General features: G+C 54.1%; 1 protein-coding gene across 1 annotated transcript; it reads left to right on the top strand.

The window, feature by feature from the left end:
* Positions 1 to 10,517: 10,517 nt before the first annotated feature.
* On the top strand, positions 10,518 to 14,570 carry SOX18 (SRY-box transcription factor 18). Its single transcript, XM_054274643.1, has 2 exons — positions 10,518 to 11,045; positions 12,675 to 14,570. Exons 1-2 carry the CDS (start codon positions 10,643 to 10,645, stop codon positions 13,523 to 13,525), a joined length of 1,254 nt encoding a protein of 417 aa, XP_054130618.1. The 5' UTR covers positions 10,518 to 10,642; the 3' UTR covers positions 13,526 to 14,570.
* The last annotated feature ends 3,959 nt before the right edge of the window (positions 14,571 to 18,529 follow it).

An 18,529-nucleotide genomic window follows, 5' to 3' on the forward strand; every position in this document is an offset into this window, starting at 1 on the left:
AGAGCACACAGGATTGGAATGGAGACCTCAGCGGGGCTGGAGACAGGGATTGCCTGGCAGAGAGGGAGCAAGGAGAGGCTCAGCGAGGAGGGCTGGGGCCTTTTCCATGAAATAACCTCAGCATTCAGCCGTGCTTTGCCGGAGGGCGAAGGCAGTGTTCCCTGCTCAGCGCCCTCACCGAGCAGAGCCAGGTCACCGTGGCTGTGCCGTGCCCTCTGCTCTCCGCGGCGATGGCAGCACTGATAAGGACCTTGTCCCGCTTATCGCCCCATCAGCGGCTCTGCAGCGGCTCCGCTGCCCCAGCGCCGAGCACCGAGCCCTGATCTCATCAGCGCGCCGCACACTTGCAGCTCGAACAATAACCAACACAATTCCCAGAAATGCACGGCCTCCTGCTAAAGCCTCCCTGGGGGGAAGCATGCCAGCCGGCCTGTCGGCACCAGCACAGCCATCGCTGCCAGCCGCTGGCAAACGCGGAGGCACCCCCGAGAAAACAAGGGTGTGCTGGCTGGGGTGGAGGAGAGTCCTTGGGGCCACCCATGAGCTCGCTGTCCTCAGGAGGTCCCTCTCCCTTTGCTGTTTGTGACCAGGTGTCTCACCCCGTCCCAGCCACCCCGTTTGCAGCCCCTGCCCGCTCTCAATGCCCGCTCAGGTCGCAAAGGGGCCGAGATGCAAAACTGAGCCCCAGCTGCCTGGGCTGGGAGGATACAGGCAGGGCCATGGACATTCCTCAGCTCAGGGGGGATTTGCAGCCTGGAGAGGCTTTTCCACATCTCTCAGCTTCCCTAAGTGTCTCAGGCTGACAGAGCCTTTCCTGTCACATTTGAGTAATTGCTGTTTCCACTTCCAGATGGAATATCTGGACACTGAAGCAGGCATGGCTGGATGCTCAAAGCAGGTATGTGCCTTGTCTGAGCTGAGCTGGAAGTGGGCAAACACTTCTTCTGGAGCTCACTAGTCTGTCTTCTCCCCACACAAGGCCAGATGTGCCAGGGAAGCAGCACAGAGCTGTCACCTCCAGACCTCACAGCAATGCAGCAGACACACCAAATCCCCCTGCAAAAATTGCAACGCCAGCACCATCCCAGAGCTCACATGAGCAAAGAGCAGCACCTGGAACAGCACAAAAGTGTTCCCAGTGCAGGAGGATGAACCTTGCAGTGCCCCAAGCGAAGGAGGACCTGCCTGCCAGTGTCCCTGACACGAGGTGCATTGTTCATGGAAACACACGGGGAAGTCCAAGGAGGACAGACTCGCTGGCTGCGTTGGGCTTCCTGCCTCCTGCCCCGGCGGCCGCCTGACATCATCGCTCCCGGTGGGAATGGCCACCCTGGCCCCACTCGGTCCCTGACATTAGCCAACAATTTCCTGACCTCCTGTCCGGCTTTTCAGCCTCCCACGGCCCCCCACGGTGGGGAGGCTTTTGTGCCTGAGATGATAGAAACATAGATAGATAGATAGATAGATAGATAGATAGATAGATAGATAGATTTATAGATAGATAGATTTATAGATAGACAGACAGACAGACAGATAGATAGATAGATAGATAGATAGATAGATAGATATAGATGATAGATGATAGATGATAGATGATAGATGATAGATAGATAGATAGATAGATAGATATAGATGATAGATGATAGATAGATAGATAGATAGATAGATAGATAGATGCTTGACTCCTGCCACCATGGCACAACAGCTGGCAAACCTGCATCCTCTGCCTCACTACCATGGGCACAATTGAGATGACGCTGCCCATCACCTCACCATCCTCATCTGAGGGAATGGGGCGGCATGGGAGTGTATGTTGTCCAAAAATGCCCTGTTCAGATTGACAGGGCGCAGGAAGGCTGAGGAGAAGGAATGTGGAGGTAAGCAGCACAGGTGTTGGAAGGATGTGTGTGAAACACACAGGTACTACCCGGCCTCCATGCACCAGCCCTGTGGAGGCACCCACCCTGTCCCCATCATCCTCAAATCTGCCCAAGTGACAGCAAAGTCTGGATACAGTGTGTGCCACATTACCCATCCACCCTGAAAACACTGGCTTTTCCAAATAAACAGACTTTTTAGTGAAAATGTGGAGGATTGTGCAACCCTCGGGCTGTTGCTGTGCACCCCATCTTGCCCTGCAGCTGTGAGTTTTTCCCTGAGTGACTCCTCACGAGCTGAGCACAACCTTGGGCTGATGTGCTGCAAACCTGCCCTTGTCCAAACCCGCTGCCATCAGCACTTTGCTGCAGCTGCTTCCAGTGCTGCTCTAAGAGTTTTCCTTGCAGCCTAAACCCCCACCGCTGGCTCCATCCTTCTGGCTCCAGCCCACTGGGGATGGAAGGTTTCTCCTTCCCGAATACAAATATAACTGTAATCTGCTAAACCCTGCTGTTGATCCCGGCTGCATCCTCCTGTCCTGAGCTTTCCTACAGTGCCTTTTATACCGGTAATAGCACCAGGCTCCTTCTCCCATCATTGTTGACTCGACAATGAAAACTGTTTGTATTATTGTGTCCCCGAAGCTTTGCCAATAGCACATGTGTCCCGAGCTGATAGCAACAGGCTTTGGCAAGGCTGCAGCTCCATCAGATAAGAGCCTTTAACCTTATTTCTGCAGCTCGAGCGCTCCTCCAAGGGCCATTCTGTCGTGAGCCTTTCCTTATCCTTCCCCTGAGCTTGCAGATCCATAGGCTCCATGGGCCAAGAGGAGGGGTCGCTGGCAGAGGGCAGAGGTGGAGGTGTTCGGGGCAAGCAGCCTGGGAAACAGCCTCAGCTTGGGTGAGAGAAGAGCCCTGGGGGGAGATGGAGAGACAGAGCTGCTTTCCCAGGCAATTTAAGGGCCAAACGCACGGCCGTCCCTTGTCCCCTGCCTTCCTCGGGGACCCGCTCCACCCCGCCCTGCTGCACCTTGGCTCGGCTCCCGCGCACAGCAGGAGCGAAGTGGAGGAGAAACGCTGGAGCCCGGAGGCCCTCGCACGCTCCCGGCTGGCCCGCGAACAAAGCCTTTCCCTTGGAGCCCTTCCCCGCCGCCTCCCTGCTGCCCCGGCCCCCTGCGCTGCGCCAGCCGCGGGGATCCCCCCCCGGCATCGGGGGCCCGCAGCACCCTGCCCATCCCTCCCTGCATCCCTGTGCCAAACCCCTCCGTGGCTGCTCCCAGCGCCCCCGAGCTCCGGCTCTGCTGCTGGGGGATTTTCCGAGCTGCAGCACAAAGGATGCTCTGAAATCAGAAAGCAAAGAAAACGATGCTGCCTGTGGCAAGCTTTAAAATCTCACTTTTAGGCCAATTTATGGGAGAGATGTCACAGTTCTTGGGGTTTTGAGCGGCAAATGCAGCACTTTCCCTTCCCTTAATGTCCCCAGTATAGCACCTACAAGCAAAAGTTGTTCCTCTGCTGGCAAGAGGGAATGCTCTCAGGTCCTTCTCTTTATTCTTAGTGTTATTATTGTAATTATCATTATTATTGTTGTTGTTGTAATTATTATAATAATTCTCTCTGAGGATAGAAGCATTCTGTCATCCTGCCCTTTACTGGGGAGATTGTTGTCTCTAAAGGGCCTGAGGAGACAGGCCCCTGCCCTGTACAAGAAGTGGAGAAACTGAGGCACAGAGCCACAGCAGCATCTACCCCACCCCAAGCCAAAATTCCTCTCTTCCATGTCCCTTTCCCTGTCTGTGTGAGGTGAGATTCTCTCAGCAGCACCCTTATTCTTTCTGCTGGGCAGCAAAAGCCTTGGTGAAGCACAGAGGTGGCCACGAGATCCTGTGTGCAATGGGGTGGGCTGCAAGCTTTGGCAAATGTTGTCACTTCAGGGATGCTGCAAAGGGCTCCCTTCCTTCCAGGGATGCTGTAGTGCTCCTCTTCCTCCAGGGACGCTGCAAAGGGCCAGGCCTGGTTGTGGTGATGCTCAGAAATCAGGCAGCCACCTTTCCTGAGTAAAAACCAGCCAGTGCATGGAAACACTGGGCTGGGGGCTGCAGGGGAAGTGGAGAGAGAGGGGAGGGGAGAGGAGAGAGGGGAAAGGGAAGAGGGGCACTGGCACAGCCAGCAGCCCTCTGCCATCTGCTCTGCCTGTGGAGGTCACGCCTCATGCTAAGTTAAACCATGTCAGGAGCCACAGCAGTTCCTGAGAACAGCAAACCTTTCCTAGATGGAGTTGTCCTGTGCTGCTGGATCCATCCCAGCGAGAGAGAGGATGGGTGACCCTTCTGGTGCCAGCCAGGGGGTCGATGCCCACAGTGGTGCCACCACCCACTGTCTCACGTGGGCACAGAGGTTGGGAATGCACACAGCAGAGCCCTGTGAGAAAGGTGCATTCAAACTGCACTTCTCCTGGGGATCACATCCTCTCCTGGGAGTCCCCAAGGCTGAGGCCATGGAGAGGGGCCATGCTGGAGCTGCAGGTGGCTGTGGTTCTCATGGCCATGTGTGGCTCCAGGGCCGCAGATGGGCAGCTCCAACCTACCTCCCAAAAAAACCCAGGCTCAAAAATCATTCTAATTGCAGTTTTCCTTTCCTTAGCACCCAAAAGGAGGTCAGGCATCCTGAGGCAGCCAGCCTGGGCATGCAGAGGGAGCAGGATCCCAGTTCTTGGCTGCATCTCCTGCACAGACACCAGCAAGCAGCGTTCTCTGCCAACTGAAGCGATGGAAGCAGCGAATAACCCCGGCATGCCCAGGCTCTGCACAGCCCAACTGTCGGCCAGCTGCCTGTTCCTGGGAGGATGCAGTGCCACAGGCAGGGAGCATTTTCTTGCTATAATCAAGAAAAGAAATTGTGCGGATCGGAGCAGCTGAATGGCAGCCAAATCTGCTTCTCGGCGGCTTTTCTACACTCTGTGTTCATGTATTTGGCATGAGCAGCTCTGCATTGAGGTAATTCATTAATGCTCAACCAAAAATGTGTTTATGGAAGTCTTGAAATAGTTGGTAGAAGTGTAAGACTTTCCTTCCTAAAAGCCTGGGCTCTCTCTGTGATGGGAACTGGGTATTAAAGCAACGAGTGCTGCTGCAATCAGCTGCCAGGGAAGCGACTGCGGGCGGCGTGTGCCCTGCGCATTCCTGCATGCTCTGGTCCCCTTGTGCTGAAGCTTTTCCTGGGATTTAGTGTCCATAAGCACCATGGGTGGGATTTGCAACATTTCTGCTCATGTTTGGGGTGTGGGGACCTCACCCCAGGTTTCACAGGGAGCAGCTTAGGGAGCAAGCACAGGGTGATGTGGCTGGAAGTGCAACACTCCAAGCTGATGGTGAGACAGAGAGTCAGCTGTGCCAGAAAGGGCTGTGGCAGAGCAGAAGCAGGGGAAGGGGAGGCAGGACAGCCTTGGGGAGGCCCAAGGTCTCTGGCCATCACCCAGGAGGTGCAGTGGCTGCACCCATGCAGAGCAAACAGCTTTTTCAGGTTAGCTGTGGGTTTCGCTGCTCGCACAATGGATATCGCTGTTGGCGTTCCAGTTATAATCCTGTATAAACAAGGCTGACCTCTGGTTATTGAAAAGAGCTGAAAATAAAGACAACTTTCTCTGCTTCCTCAGATGCAGTGTCTGATTGCCGGGCTTGGCTGACACAGCCCACACCGTGCTCCCAGCTCAGCCCCTGCAGCTGTTGGGGACCTGCAGCACGGTTGGCAGCAGGGCAGAGTGGCAGTGAGCACCCAGGCAGAGACACTGTGGCCCAGGACACCTTCCCACTGTCCCTGATGCCCTTCACTTGTCAGCGGGCAGCCAAAAAAAAGAGCACATGAGCAGAAAACAGCTGAGCTGGGCATTCCCTGGACTGGGAGTGGCACAGCCTCCCACTTTCCCCGACTTGGGTGGGTGTTTGATCCTGGCTGGGGACACTGGGGATTTGTCACCCTTGTACAGGCGCGTGGCTGCAGCCAGGATGCTCCTGACACGGATGCTGAACCCCAGCTGCCTTGCTCGGCACTTTCCAGCTCCACCTGACCCACTGAACTCTTTGTGCCCGAGGAAACCGGGCGCTGAGCTGGGCCCTGGTGCAAGGGAGGCTCCGGTGAACGCAGCATTTCCCAGGGATGACTTCAGCCTCCCAGCAGGGCTCACACACAGCCCCAGCCCTGAGTCCTTTGCTCTGCAGGAAGTGCCTTTCTTTGGGAAGCCTTTGTTCCAGCAAGGCTGGAGCAGCCCCAGCCCCAGGGGAGCCCAGGGGAGCTGTGGCACAGGGGCACCTCTCAGGGCACTGGGGGAGCTGCCAGCCTGGGCTCTACTGCACAGATCCCCAAAACCTGATGGGGAACAGCCCATGGCGTCCCCGAGGATCCCCATCTCCTTTGGCAGGTGTCAGGTCCATCCCACCTGGCTGCACTGTTCCTAGTGGCCTAATGACAATTATTCACTGTAATTAATGACAAATCTCTCCCTGTGAAATATCTCATTCATCCATGTTGGACACATAACGGCACCGGCCACACGCTGCTGGTAATTGCATGGTGATTAATCAATTAGGGGTGTGAACACATCTCGAGGCAAGGCTGGTCTGTGTGAGCAAGGGAGGGCAGTGCTGGGCACCAGAATGGGGTGCAGCACTTGCACCCAGGCCCAAGGACCCATCCTGCCCCTGAAAAAGGAGGATAAAAACAGCCTGCACCCCCTGAAAAAGGAGAATAAAAATCAATTTTCCCCCCACAGCTTGGAGCCTGGCTACTGCTGTGCCACAGGGTACTGCCAGCATCCGCCTGCCTCCTCTGTTACCTGGATGCAAATTCTGGGGACAAATCTCTTGGATTTGTTGCACAGCCTCAGCCTGGGGCTCCTGCACCAGCCCACAGGCAGCGGCAGCAGAAATAACCACCAGGCTCAGCTGGCAGCAGGCTCTCCCCTTCTTGCCATCCCCACCAGCCCCTCTTTGAGCCCTCAATCCCTGCCATCCCTTGGGATGATCCAGGTGGTGCCACATCTATTTTTAGCCGGGTGGGAGCTCGGCATTGGACCTGGCTGGGAGGAATACCCGGAGCGGGCGGGCTGGGGACGGGCAGGGACAATGCCTTTGTGCTGGGGGGCTGGGGACGGGCAGGGACAATGCCTTTGTGCTGGGGAGCAGGGGCGGCCGTCCCGCCGCGCTTCCTCCGCTAGGTGTGGCGCTGGGCTGCGCGGGATGCTGGGGGGGAAGCCAGGGGCCGGGCTGGGGTCAGCCAGCTGCCAGCTCCACAAAACTGGGGAGAGAATGAAAAAAATAATAATTAAAAAACACACAACTCCAGAGGCTGTGTGCTGGACTGGGGTCCAGCTTGCCTGGTTCCAAGGGCAGCGAGGAGGGCATGGGAAGAGGGCACTGAGCGGGTCACTGGCTCCATCTGGGGATGCCCAGAGCTTCCTCCCTGCTGCAGCTGCAGGTGTGGCTGGTGAGGAGCCGCTGGGTCAGCAGCACCCCATGTTCCAGCCCTGTGGGCAGCAGGGTGAAAGGAGGGCTTTATCCCCCTCCCAGGAAAGCTGAGCCAGGCACAGACCCTGCAGCTTCACCCCATACCTGGGTGAGGGGCTCTCACTCCTGGAGTGCAGCTCTGTGGTGCTGGCTGTGGGGAGACCGAGGGGAACAAAGCAGGGTGGCATTGTCCTTGAGGGCAGGCTCCTCCCGGGATATTTTGGGTGTTTTGCACACATGCATTTCTGCATCCAGACATTTTTGTGTGCTTTGTATACTGCTCCATCCCCCTCAGCTCTCCTTCCCCTCTCTCTGTGCTTTTCCTCCTCCAAAACCATGCCACACTCCATGGCTCTTCATCCCATCCATTTTTTTCCTATTTGTTTCCTTTTTTGCAATTTTTTTCCTTTTTCTTCCTTAATGATTTCCTAATGATGCAGAACCAACAGCAAATGCACTGTAAGACCAGGTTTGCAGACCCAGTGCAAGGCTGGGTCTCATGCAAGCTTGAGGGTCAAAGTGCCTGGCTTTGCTCCATGGTCAGGAGCTCTCAAACAATCCCATTATAACAGGGACAGCAGCACCACCCTGATCTCTGCCCCCTGCAACAGTGACAGCGTCCTGAGCCCAGGCCTGGAGTGGCTGCACAGAGCAGTGTGGATGACATGAGGATCTACCTCCCCTGGGGAGGGTTTGCCCCAGCTCTTAACACCATTCCAGGGCTAGGAAAATCAGAGCTGCCCCCACTCCCACCCTGCTGCAGCTCATCCCCACCCCATCCCAAATGCCAGCTGGTACCACCAGATCCAACCCCAGCTCCAGGGCAGCTCTGAGCCCACCTGGAGGCCAAGGATTGTGCCAGGGCCGTGGAGGAGGCACAGAGACGATGTGATCAGGGAAAGCACCACATGCTTGGCTGAAGCCTGGGAGAAGGCTGATGTCCCCATCAGCTGCTCAGACTGATTGCCCCAAAGGCTGCTCACTTCACTCCAAGGCAGCCACAGGTCCCAATTTGAGAGTCCCCAGATCCCCCAGCACCCTCCTTGCTCCTCCCAGAGCAGGGACAAAGAGCCAAAGGCTACTGGGGCTCTGCTCTGGATGGCAGCAGGGACTGCTTCTCCACCAAAGCAGTGCTCCAGCTCCCTCTGCATGGGGGACAGAGGAGAGGAGACTCCTTGCAGCTGTGTGGGCGCTCCTGTGGACTGGAGCTGATTTGCACTTTCAAAATTTTAATAAGAAGCTCCAGAAACGTGAAGGAAATCTCGCCCGAAACCTCTGTCGCTCCTGGTTGATGATTGAAGAATAAGTGAGACATGATTTTTGAAATTTTTTTTTTATTTTTTAGAGGCCTTTGTTTTGTTTAGGGTTAACATCAGATCGGCTTGTCCAAATCACTTCCAGACACACAGAAACCATGGCATGCAATACCCCACGGCTGTGAGAGGCTGGAGCTGGGCTCTTGCGCAACCCAGTGCCCCAAGTCTTCCTGAGGCTGAGGTTCACATTTCAGCCTGGGGTCTGGGGCATGTCCACAGCCAGAGAGGGCCTGGGGACAGGTACCCGGGGCTGGCACATCTCTCCCAAGTCAGCCCCATTGCCCCGGGGGTTTCAGGGGGCAGGCACAGTGTGCCAGCCAATTGATTGCAAATGGGTCCCGTGTAACTCCAGTGCTAAGGGCAAGAAGGACCTTCAGACCACCTGGGCTGACCCTTGGCACTGCAAATCCCCTCTGGATGGCAGCCAAGCCAGCGGAGCAGTGACCTGGTGGCAGGGGACGCGCTGCTTTGCTGTGGCTGCCGGTGGCAGCGTGCTGTGGGCACCCAGCCGTGCCCAAGGCACGCAGCGATGGCACAGCCGTGCCAGCCCCTGCAGGCTGGGCTTACCCACCATCACCTGGCTGACACTGAACCCCCCGTTCCTCAGCAGTCCCTAGGAAACACAATGCTTTTCGTGTAAAACCCAAGGAGCCCTTTCTGTGCCTGACACTGAAATTCCCACAGAAAATTGCCGGGGTAGAGAGGGCTCACCCCTGCCTTCACCCCAGGGCTGCTCCCAGCCCCGGATGGGGAACGCTGGCCAAAACACACACACCGAGTCAGCCGTAAGAAAAATAAATGCCGAGCCCTGAAGATCCCTGTGCTGCTGCACACAGCCTGGCAGGCGAAGCTGAGCGCTTCCCTGCTTCTCTGATCCCTGATCCCTGCTTCCCTGATCCCTGCTTCCCTGCTTCCCTGATCCCTGCTTCCCTGATCCCTGCTTCCCTGATCCCTGCTTCCCTGCTTCCCTGATCCCTGCTTCCCTGATCCCTGCTTCCCTGCAAGGGCACAGCGAGCAGAAAAGGGGCTTGCAAATAGAAAAAAAAAAAAAAAAAAAAAAAAAAAAACACAAAACCATAAAGAAGACATAAATAAAGACCGAGAGAAAGAAAGACAGGAAAACAGAAAGAGAGAGAGAAAGAGAGAAAGAGAGAAAGAAAGAAAGAGAGAGAGAGAGAGAGAGAGAGAAAGAAAGAAAGAAAGAAAGAAAGAAAGAAAGAAAGAAAGAAAGAAAAAGAAAGAAAGAAAGAAAGAAAGAAAGAAAGAAAGAAAGAGAGAAAGAAAGAAAGAAAGAAAGAAAGAAAGAAAGAAAGAAAGAAAGAAAGAAGGAAAGAAAGAAAGAAAGAAAGAAAGAAAGAAAGAAAGAAAGAAAGAAAGAAAGAAAGAAAGAAAGAAAGAAAGAAAGAAAGAAAGAAAGAGAAAATTTTAAAAAATTAGAAAGAATGAGAGAAAAATGTAACAACCCTTCTCCTTGGACAGAAGGGAACGGGGAAGAAGCTTCCACACCGGTCCCAGCTCGGCCCTCCCCGGGTGGTTCTTCCTGCTGGTGCCTGGGGACGCCCCCCTTCCCTCCTCCTCCTCCTCCTCCTCCTTCTCCTCCTCCCCCTCATCTCCTCCTCCTCTCCCTCTCCTCCTCCTCCTCCTCCCCTCGCCCCGCTGATTGGTCCAGCCCGGCTATATTTTGCCCCTTCCAGCCCAGCATCATCCCAAAAGTTTTTTTTGGGGGGGAAAGGGGGGAAAAAACCAAAAAAAGATAGGGAAAAAAAAAAAAAAAGAAAAGAAAAGAAACCAAAACAAACGCAGGCGAGCCCGAGTCCCCCGAAGGCAGGCGAGGGAAGCGAGCTGCGGGCGGCTGCTCGGCGGTGCTGGACCCGGTGGGACGCGGCAGGAATCCCGATTCTCTCTCCGGCACCCGCTCGGGTCGGACACAAAGTGCTGTCTAGCTGGAATGAATATATCTGAGTCTAACTACTGCCGAGAGGAGATATCGCAACCCCGGGGCGACTGTTCATGGGTCACCGCCGCCGTGCCGGCCGCTGAGCCCGGGCTCGCCTTCCCGCGCCCCCCGGGAGCCGCCTCCCCCGCCAGCCGCACGCCCAGCCCCGAGCCCGGCTTCGCCTTCGGCCCCGGCCCCGGCGGAGCGGCCCCCGGCGCGGCCCCCAGCCGCACGCCCAGCCCCGAGCCGGGCTATGGATACAGCCCCCCGGCCGGCCGCCCCGAGGGCAAGGCCGCCGAGGACTCCCGCATCCGCCGGCCCATGAACGCCTTCATGGTCTGGGCGAAGGATGAGCGCAAGCGGCTGGCGCAGCAGAACCCCGACCTGCACAACGCCGTGCTCAGCAAGATGCTGGGTGAGCGGGAGCGGAGCGGGAGGAGGGCTGGGGGCGCGGGGATGCGGGGAGCGGGGCTGGGGATGCGGGAGTGTGGAGCTGGAGATGCGGGGATGCTGCGTTACGGGGCTGGGGATGCGGGAGTATGGAGTTAGGGATGCGAGGATGCTGCGTTACGGGGCTGGGGATACGGGCTGCAAGAGTACAGGGCTGTGGGATGCGGGTTTACAGAGCCAGGGACACGGGGATGTGGGGCTGGGGATCCAGGCTGTAAGGATACAGGGCTGTGGGATGGGGAGGATATCGAGCTGAGAGACAGGGATGTGGGAGTACAGGGCTGGGAATACAGCAATACAGAGATACAGGTCTGGGGATGATGCTGCGAGAGTGCAGGGCTGCAGGATACAGGGGTACAGAGCTCAGAATGTTGGGGTACAGGGCTGGGGGTGTAGGGATAGGCAGGTTTGGTTCTGATAGCCCAAGGCAGTGGGATGCAGAGCTACAGAGCTGGAGATGGGAACTGCTGAGGTACAGGGATTCAGGGCTGGGAGTGTGGGATGGAGCAGTACAGCGATTTGGGGTGTGTGCTGAGTCCAGGGCTGTGGGATGCAGACTGCACAGATACAAGGATGCAAGGATATGGGGCTCTGCTAGCCAGGCTCCAAGGGTACAGGACTGTGGGATGCAGATTGCAAGGATATGAGGGTACAAGGATGGGGTGTTGTGGGATACAGCCCCTAGGGGATGCAGGGCTATGGGCTGCAAGGGTAAAGAGCTGCAGAACACAGGCTTTAGGGATGTGGGATGAAGGGCTACCAGTTGCAGGTTGCAAGGATGCAGAGCTGCAGGGATGCGAGCTGTAAGGATGCAGGACTTTTGGATACAACTCTTGGATGCAGGACTCAGGCTGTGGGATGCGATGTTACATGATGTGGGACTATGGGGCTGTGGGATATGAGGATGTGAAGATACAGACCTGCATGTAGACAAGATGCAAGGAAACATCTCAGGGAAACAGGCTGAGGGATGCAGAGATGCAGGGCTGAGCGGTACACAGCTGCAGGGATGCAGGATATGGGAATACAGGCTGCAGGATGCGGGATGCACGACTGTAGGATGCGGGATGTGGGAACACGGGAAGCAGGATATGGGTAAATGGAGCTGCAGGATGCGGGACTACGGGAAGCAGGATATGGCCAGACAGAGCAGCAGGATGCAGAGACACGGGGCTGCAGCGTGTGAGGATGTGTGATCCAGGATATGGTGCTGTGAGTTTTTGGGATGGGTGATTTGCTCTGCAGAGGTGCACGCTCTGAGATGCAGGGAAGCAGGGACTGTGGTCTGTACCAAAGGGCCGTGGGAGGTAGAATCCCCAGCCCTGGCAGAGGGGTTCCCATTCCATGCAGCCCCATTCTCCCACAGCACTGAGGTGCTGGGCACTGCTGGATTCTCCTTCTGGGACAAGGGAACAGCCTGGCTTGGGAACCCATTCCCCAGCCCTTCCTGCTGCCAGCAGTGCGACCCCGCTCAGGTGCCAAGCCGTCTGCAGGAGCCCTTCACCCCTGGGCTGCCTCTCCCTGGGTGCCCCCCTGCCCTGGCCAGTGCCAGGTGACTGAGCCACTCTCACAGAGCTTCTCTTTCCTCTTCCAGGCCAGTCATGGAAAGCGCTGAGCGCCAGCGACAAGCGTCCCTTCGTGGAAGAGGCAGAGCGCCTGCGAATCCAGCATCTCCAGGATCACCCCAACTACAAATACCGCCCAAGGAGAAAGAAGCAAGCCAAGAAAATCAAGAGGATGGAACCCAATATCCTCCTGCATAACCTTTCCCAGCCTTGCAGTGACAACTTCAGCATGAGTCACCATGGCGGCAGCCAGCCGGGCCACCCCCAGCCTCCCCCACTTAACCACTTCAGAGAACTCCACTCCATGGGGTCGGATATTGAAAACTATGGCTTGCCAACTCCTGAGATGTCTCCCTTGGATGTCTTGGAACAGACCGAGCCGGCGTTTTTCCCCCCGCACATGCAGGATGACTGCAACATGATGCCCTTTCGCAGCTACCACCACCATCACCAGATGGAGTTTCCCCAGGAGAAGTGCATGGGGCGGGACGTGGCCGTGCCCTACACTCAGACCCCCTCACACTTGGCCGACGCCATGAGGACTCCCCATCCGTCCAGCCTTTACTACAACCAGATGTGCTCAGGAACTCAGAACGGGCTTTCCGCCCACCTGGGCCAGCTGTCGCCCCCTCCTGAAGCCCACCACATGGAGAGCGTGGATCACTTGAACCAAACCGAGCTCTGGACAGACGTTGACCGCAATGAGTTTGACCAGTATTTGAACATGAGCAGGACTCGTCCCGAAGCCTCGGGCCTCCCTTACCATGTCTCCCTGTCCAAAGTGACTCCTAGAAGCATCTCCTGTGAGGAGAGCAGTTTGATATCTGCCCTGTCCGATGCCAGCAGTGCTGTTTACTATAGCCCCTGCATCACCGGTTAGGTTGACCCCACCATCCAATGCGCGCACCAGGAGAGCCCCGACTCTCCTCTAAAAAACAAAAAGCCATCCTCCTTTAACCACGAGCTCCATCATATTTAGAGTATCTCATTAAATGCATCGCTTTCTTGTTTGTTCTTTTTTATTTTGATTTTTTTAAGTTTTTTTAGAGACAGACCGTGCTGAACTCACTGATATACCGTATAACTATATAACACAGATAGACGCCTTTCCCCGCTGTGCTCCCCGCTCCAGCCCTCGGCAGGGCACATCTCCAGCTCCCACCAGCTCCAAGGGGCATTTTCAACCCAATTCCAGTAAATCCTGCCTGAAACAATCACACCAGGATGAGCCAAAGTGTGACCTGTCCCCAGTATTTAACCCAAGGACAGGCAAACTTTTAGGGGGGAAAAAGCTTTTAGAAAGACTTTGCCAGGGCTGTTAAAGAGTCGGCACCCATTAGGGGTGGGCTTTAGGACAGTTTTTACTGTATTCTCAGCAATATATTTTAATTGGGCAACAAAACTATATTTTTACTAAGCATTTTTATATATAAAATGGTATTTAATGTCTTTTGGGGTTTTTTTATTAGACTTTTTAAAAAGAAATCAAGGGATATCCATGAGATCTAAAGCATTTATGTAGCAAAGCTGGATTTAAAGAAAAAAAAAAGGAAGGGGGGAAAAAAGGAGATATTTTGTGAAAAGGGAATGCTAATGTAAATATTGAGGAACAACTGACTGGAATTTTGTACAAAAGAAAAATATGACTGCAAACACTTTTATTGTCTAGAACTGTATGGAGAGCAAACTGTTTTATTCTGGTTAATTATTAAAACATCTTCATATAATTGTTCCCATCTTGTGTGCTTGTTGTGTGAACACATATTTTCCGCAAATACATGTTGTCCCAACCATTTCCAGATTTTTGTATCCGTTGATTAATGTTTTGACAACCTGGCAAATGTATTAATTTCCAAGCTGCCGCCCGCCCGCCCCGTCAGCCGCCTCAGGCTCTGCGAGCGCGGCTCTGCTCGGCTCGGCACAGGACGGTGGCTTGGGATGGGATGGGATGGGATGGGATGGGATGGGATGGAATTCTGGTGGCAGCCCCACAGCACCGCGCCGTGCCGCCTGGAGATGCTCCCAGCAAGAAAGGCAGCTGTTCTCAGATTAAAATATAATAAAACATGTGATATCCTCCTCTGAAACAAGCCTTGGTGTGGTCATTGTTTTGGCAGGCTGGCAGCGCACCGATGCGTGGTCCCCATGGCTCACCCTGTTTTCCCATGAAACCCCCCAAAAATAGAGCCAGGCTGCTCCAATGCTTTCTCTCCAGTCCTCGGAGCTGGAAGAAAACTCCGTGTAGCGGAGCCTTTCCTCCTCCTGGCCTTCATTGGCTGCTTCCCGGCTCCAGCAGCGGCGGATCTTACCGAGCCATCACCATGCCCAGCCGGATCCTGCTCGGAGCTGCTGGTGCTTTGCTGGAGCTTCATCCCCCTCCTGTGAATCACTGTGTGATTTACGGGGAGCTTTTTTGTTCAATTTGAAAAGGAGGAACAACAATCTGTTGCTTAAAACCCGGTGGCATCCGTTCCTTGAGCGCCTAGTGATTTAAACCAGGCTGATATCGCCAAAAAAGGCTGTTTTAAAAAAAAAATTAAAAATTGAATAGAAGAAGAGGTTTTTTGTTGTTGTTGTTGGCAAAGAATTGCCTTTTAGGGGAAATGGATATTTAACAAATGACATTAATTTTCAAGCTTCTCCTAAATTAAATTCACATTAGTGTTAACAGGACTCAATCCTGACTCACTTTTTTTTTTGTTGTTGTTGAATGTGAAGCGCTAATAAACGGGACCACTCCGGGGGCTGGCGACGCGTTCCCATGGAACGCCACAAAGGCGCTTCATTGTCTTTCCATATACAGTATGTAAAAAGGGGGAATACATGGAAAAATGACCTCACTACCTACACGGGAGGGCTGGCGGGCGCCCGGCGGGTGCCAGAACCCGCGCTGCAGCAAACAAACACAACACCAAATGAGAAGCATCCTGTGCCGCCGATGACTATGAAAGGAAGCAGCCGGCTATGGGCTCCATCCCCGAAGCGGCCTGGGAGGAAGGAGATGAGGGAGGGGGGGAGAAGAAGAAAGCCCTGAGTTATTTTCCAGCTCCCAGTTTCCAGGTACCTTCCAGGCATGGATGCGGTCACTTCCTGCGGTTCAAAGCAGCGGTGAGCAGGCCGGTCCTCGCCCAGCTGCTCGCCGTGCTGGGGAGAGCCGCTGTCCATCACACCATGGAGAAAACACGAAGTCACTTTTCTGCAGCTGAAATTCCCTTCTGTCCCCGTGGTTCAGCTGTGCCAGCTCATCATGCTTTTTCAACTGAAGGAGGGTCAATTTAGATTAGATATGAGAAGTCCTTAGAATGAGGGTGGTGATGCAATGGCACAGGTTCCTGGAGAAGCTATGGCTGCCCCATTCTTGAAAATGTCCAAGGCCAGGTTGGATTGGGCTTGGAGCAGCCTGGTCTAGTGGAAGATGTCCCTGCCCATGGCAGGGGGTTAGAACTTGATGACCCTTAAGGTTCTCTCTAACTCAAACCACGCTGTGATTCATGTCCCAGATGCTGCTGTGGGGTTCAGCAGGTACTGAAAGCTGCAATGGACAGTCATTCCCATCCATAACTGCGCCAAGGGTACACCACGTTGAAGCCACAGCCACTGTGCAAGCCCCACCTCGCTGGCCAGCCCTACCCCAGGTCACAGGGAAACAAAAGAGAAGGGAAAGGAGAGAGGAAAAAAAATCCTCCACCTCTCCACAGTCACTGCTGCAGCCTCGTGGTTTAGCCATGGCCTGGACAGGATTTATCCCCCTCCAAATGCAGGGTTTGGTGAAACTGCTGGCACAGGGGCTGATCCGACTCCATCAGGAGGGCAGAAGGCTCAGCTGAACCTGGGAGAGATGCTGGGTCCTTGTGAAGGGTGCTGGCACCTTGATGGCTTTTAACTACATCACTTATTTTACATATTATTTTTATAATTTTATATCTTGTTTCATATCTAATACATCAGTTCTATGTTTATCTGTATTATTTTTATACAGTAGAATTTATTTTATGTTTTTCATATTTAATATTTTAATTTTTTTCAATATTTTTATATGTTACTTTTATATATTTTTAACATATATATATTATTTTTATCTTTCCCCTGCCCCTGTCCCTGTACAGCTGCTCTGGGGCCAGAAAACCATCCCCCAGTGTTTTCCTTCACTGCATGCCAATGGCTCAGGTGTGACGTGGGACTGGAAATGGCTGGAGCTGACATAGTTTGAGGATGATTTCACTGCCGTTATGGCTCAGGCTGGGGCTGTTACTGCACAGCCCCTTCCGATTTTTATGACTTAATCTCTCCAAAGCTCAAGGCCGGATGGTTTTGGGCTGGGGAGGAGGAGTGAGGGGCTTTTAGCAGGTCGTTACGGCAGAAATATGGAGAAGGTACTTGACAGGTAAATGGAAAACCTGACAGCCCATCCTGCCGGCTTTCCCAGCATGCAGGGAGAGGGGGAGGTGATGGCAGGTCCTACCTGGGCTTTATGGGCAGGTGGCATCTGTATCCCCTGGGGGAGTGGGGCAGTGGATTCTATCTGTGTGCAACTGTGCAACACGTCCCTGTGCAAACCTGCATGTGTGCAAGCATCGGTGTGAATGGGTGTGCAAGCACCCGTGTGTCCCTGCACCACTGCATGCATCCATGCTCACATCCATCCCTGTGTGCGTTATCTACGTGTGCAGGCATTTTTGTGTGTGTGTGCACATGCCTGGATATCCATGGGCCTGCATCTGGGTAGGCTCTGTGTGTGTGTGTGCGTGTGCAAGTGTAAGCACCTCTGCACATGTGTGCTGCTCCTTTTTGTGCATCTTTCTTGTTGTCCCTCTGTGTGTCTGAGCCTGCACACACATCCAGGTGTTTCTCCATGTGTATCCATGCGTGCATCTCTCCGTGGATATGTCTGTGCACACATGTAGGTGCATCCATGTGTGTGTGTGTGCATCTCCATGTATTTATCCCTCCATGTGCCCATGTTCCTTTCCATGTGTGCATGTGTGTGTGTGTGTGTCTTTGTGTGTGTGTGTGTTCTGCTGGAGGTTCACAGATCAGCTTTATAGACGTTCTGGATTTTTTTACAGAGTTACGGAGCGCTCGATGACATCACCCACCCGAATATTAAAACCTCATGTGCCAGCCAGCCCAGCCCGGCAGCGTTCAGCTCCAGGCTCGCTGTTCCCAAGGCTGAGGCTGTGGCACAGCCAGAGGCAAACAGGATGCTCAGGGTGGCAAGTGGCAGCTCCAGAGCAGCCCCAGCCATCCCAGCCCAGAGCTCACCATTGGAGTGGGAACACTGACATAACAGCCCTGATGAGGTCATGCTGGCTGGGATGAACAGGGAATTAGAGCCTCTTGATCCCCGTATTTTGGGTCTTCAGCATCTCTAGGAAAAGGAACATGCTGCCGATGCTGGTTCCTCACTATGGCACCAGGCAGCTGCTTTAGACCAAGTGATGGGTTTTATATTTTCCCCCCTCTTCCAGAAAAAAAAAAAAAGATTTATCAAAACCAAACCTGTTTGTGGGAAACAGCTCCAAAACATTTCCTGACTCGAGAAAAAGTGCATTGGAAAAAAAAAAAAAGTTTCCAGGTTTTTTTAGATGGAAGGCAAAACCTTTGGAGAGGTAACAGCATTCTGTGGTGGGAGGTTAAGCAAAGGGAAAAGGTTGAAATGCAAAGAAAGGTTTCAAATGTTCCCAGAACAACCTTTCCTGGTCAAGCAGAAGCAAAGTTCCCAAGCCTTCCCCAACTTTCTTCTTTGCAGCTCAGTTTGGGAAAGGAAATGTTTGGAAATCTCAGTGCTCCTTGCAGACAGGAAAGGCCCCGTTTCCTCTGCGCCATGCCCAGAGCTGCCGGGCAGCAGGAACACTTGGGTGAGGCTGGGTGCCCGCCCCAGCTC

The sequence above is a fragment of the Melozone crissalis genome, unplaced genomic scaffold (genome assembly GCF_028551555.1).
Source record: "Melozone crissalis strain CALT ecotype California unplaced genomic scaffold, PUWL_Pcris_2 ptg000017l_1, whole genome shotgun sequence".
In the NCBI taxonomy this organism is placed as follows: Eukaryota; Metazoa; Chordata; class Aves; order Passeriformes; family Passerellidae; genus Melozone; species Melozone crissalis.

Bases quoted from the DNA above. Each gene is read 5' to 3' on its own strand.
- SOX18 (XM_054274643.1), top strand. From the start codon at position 10,643: ATGAATATATCTGAGTCTAACTACTGCCGAGAGGAGATATCGCAACCC. The intron at 11,046-12,674 runs GTGAGCGGGAGC...TTCCTCTTCCAG, and splicing joins CGTGCTCAGCAAGATGCTGG to GCCAGTCATGGAAAGCGCTG.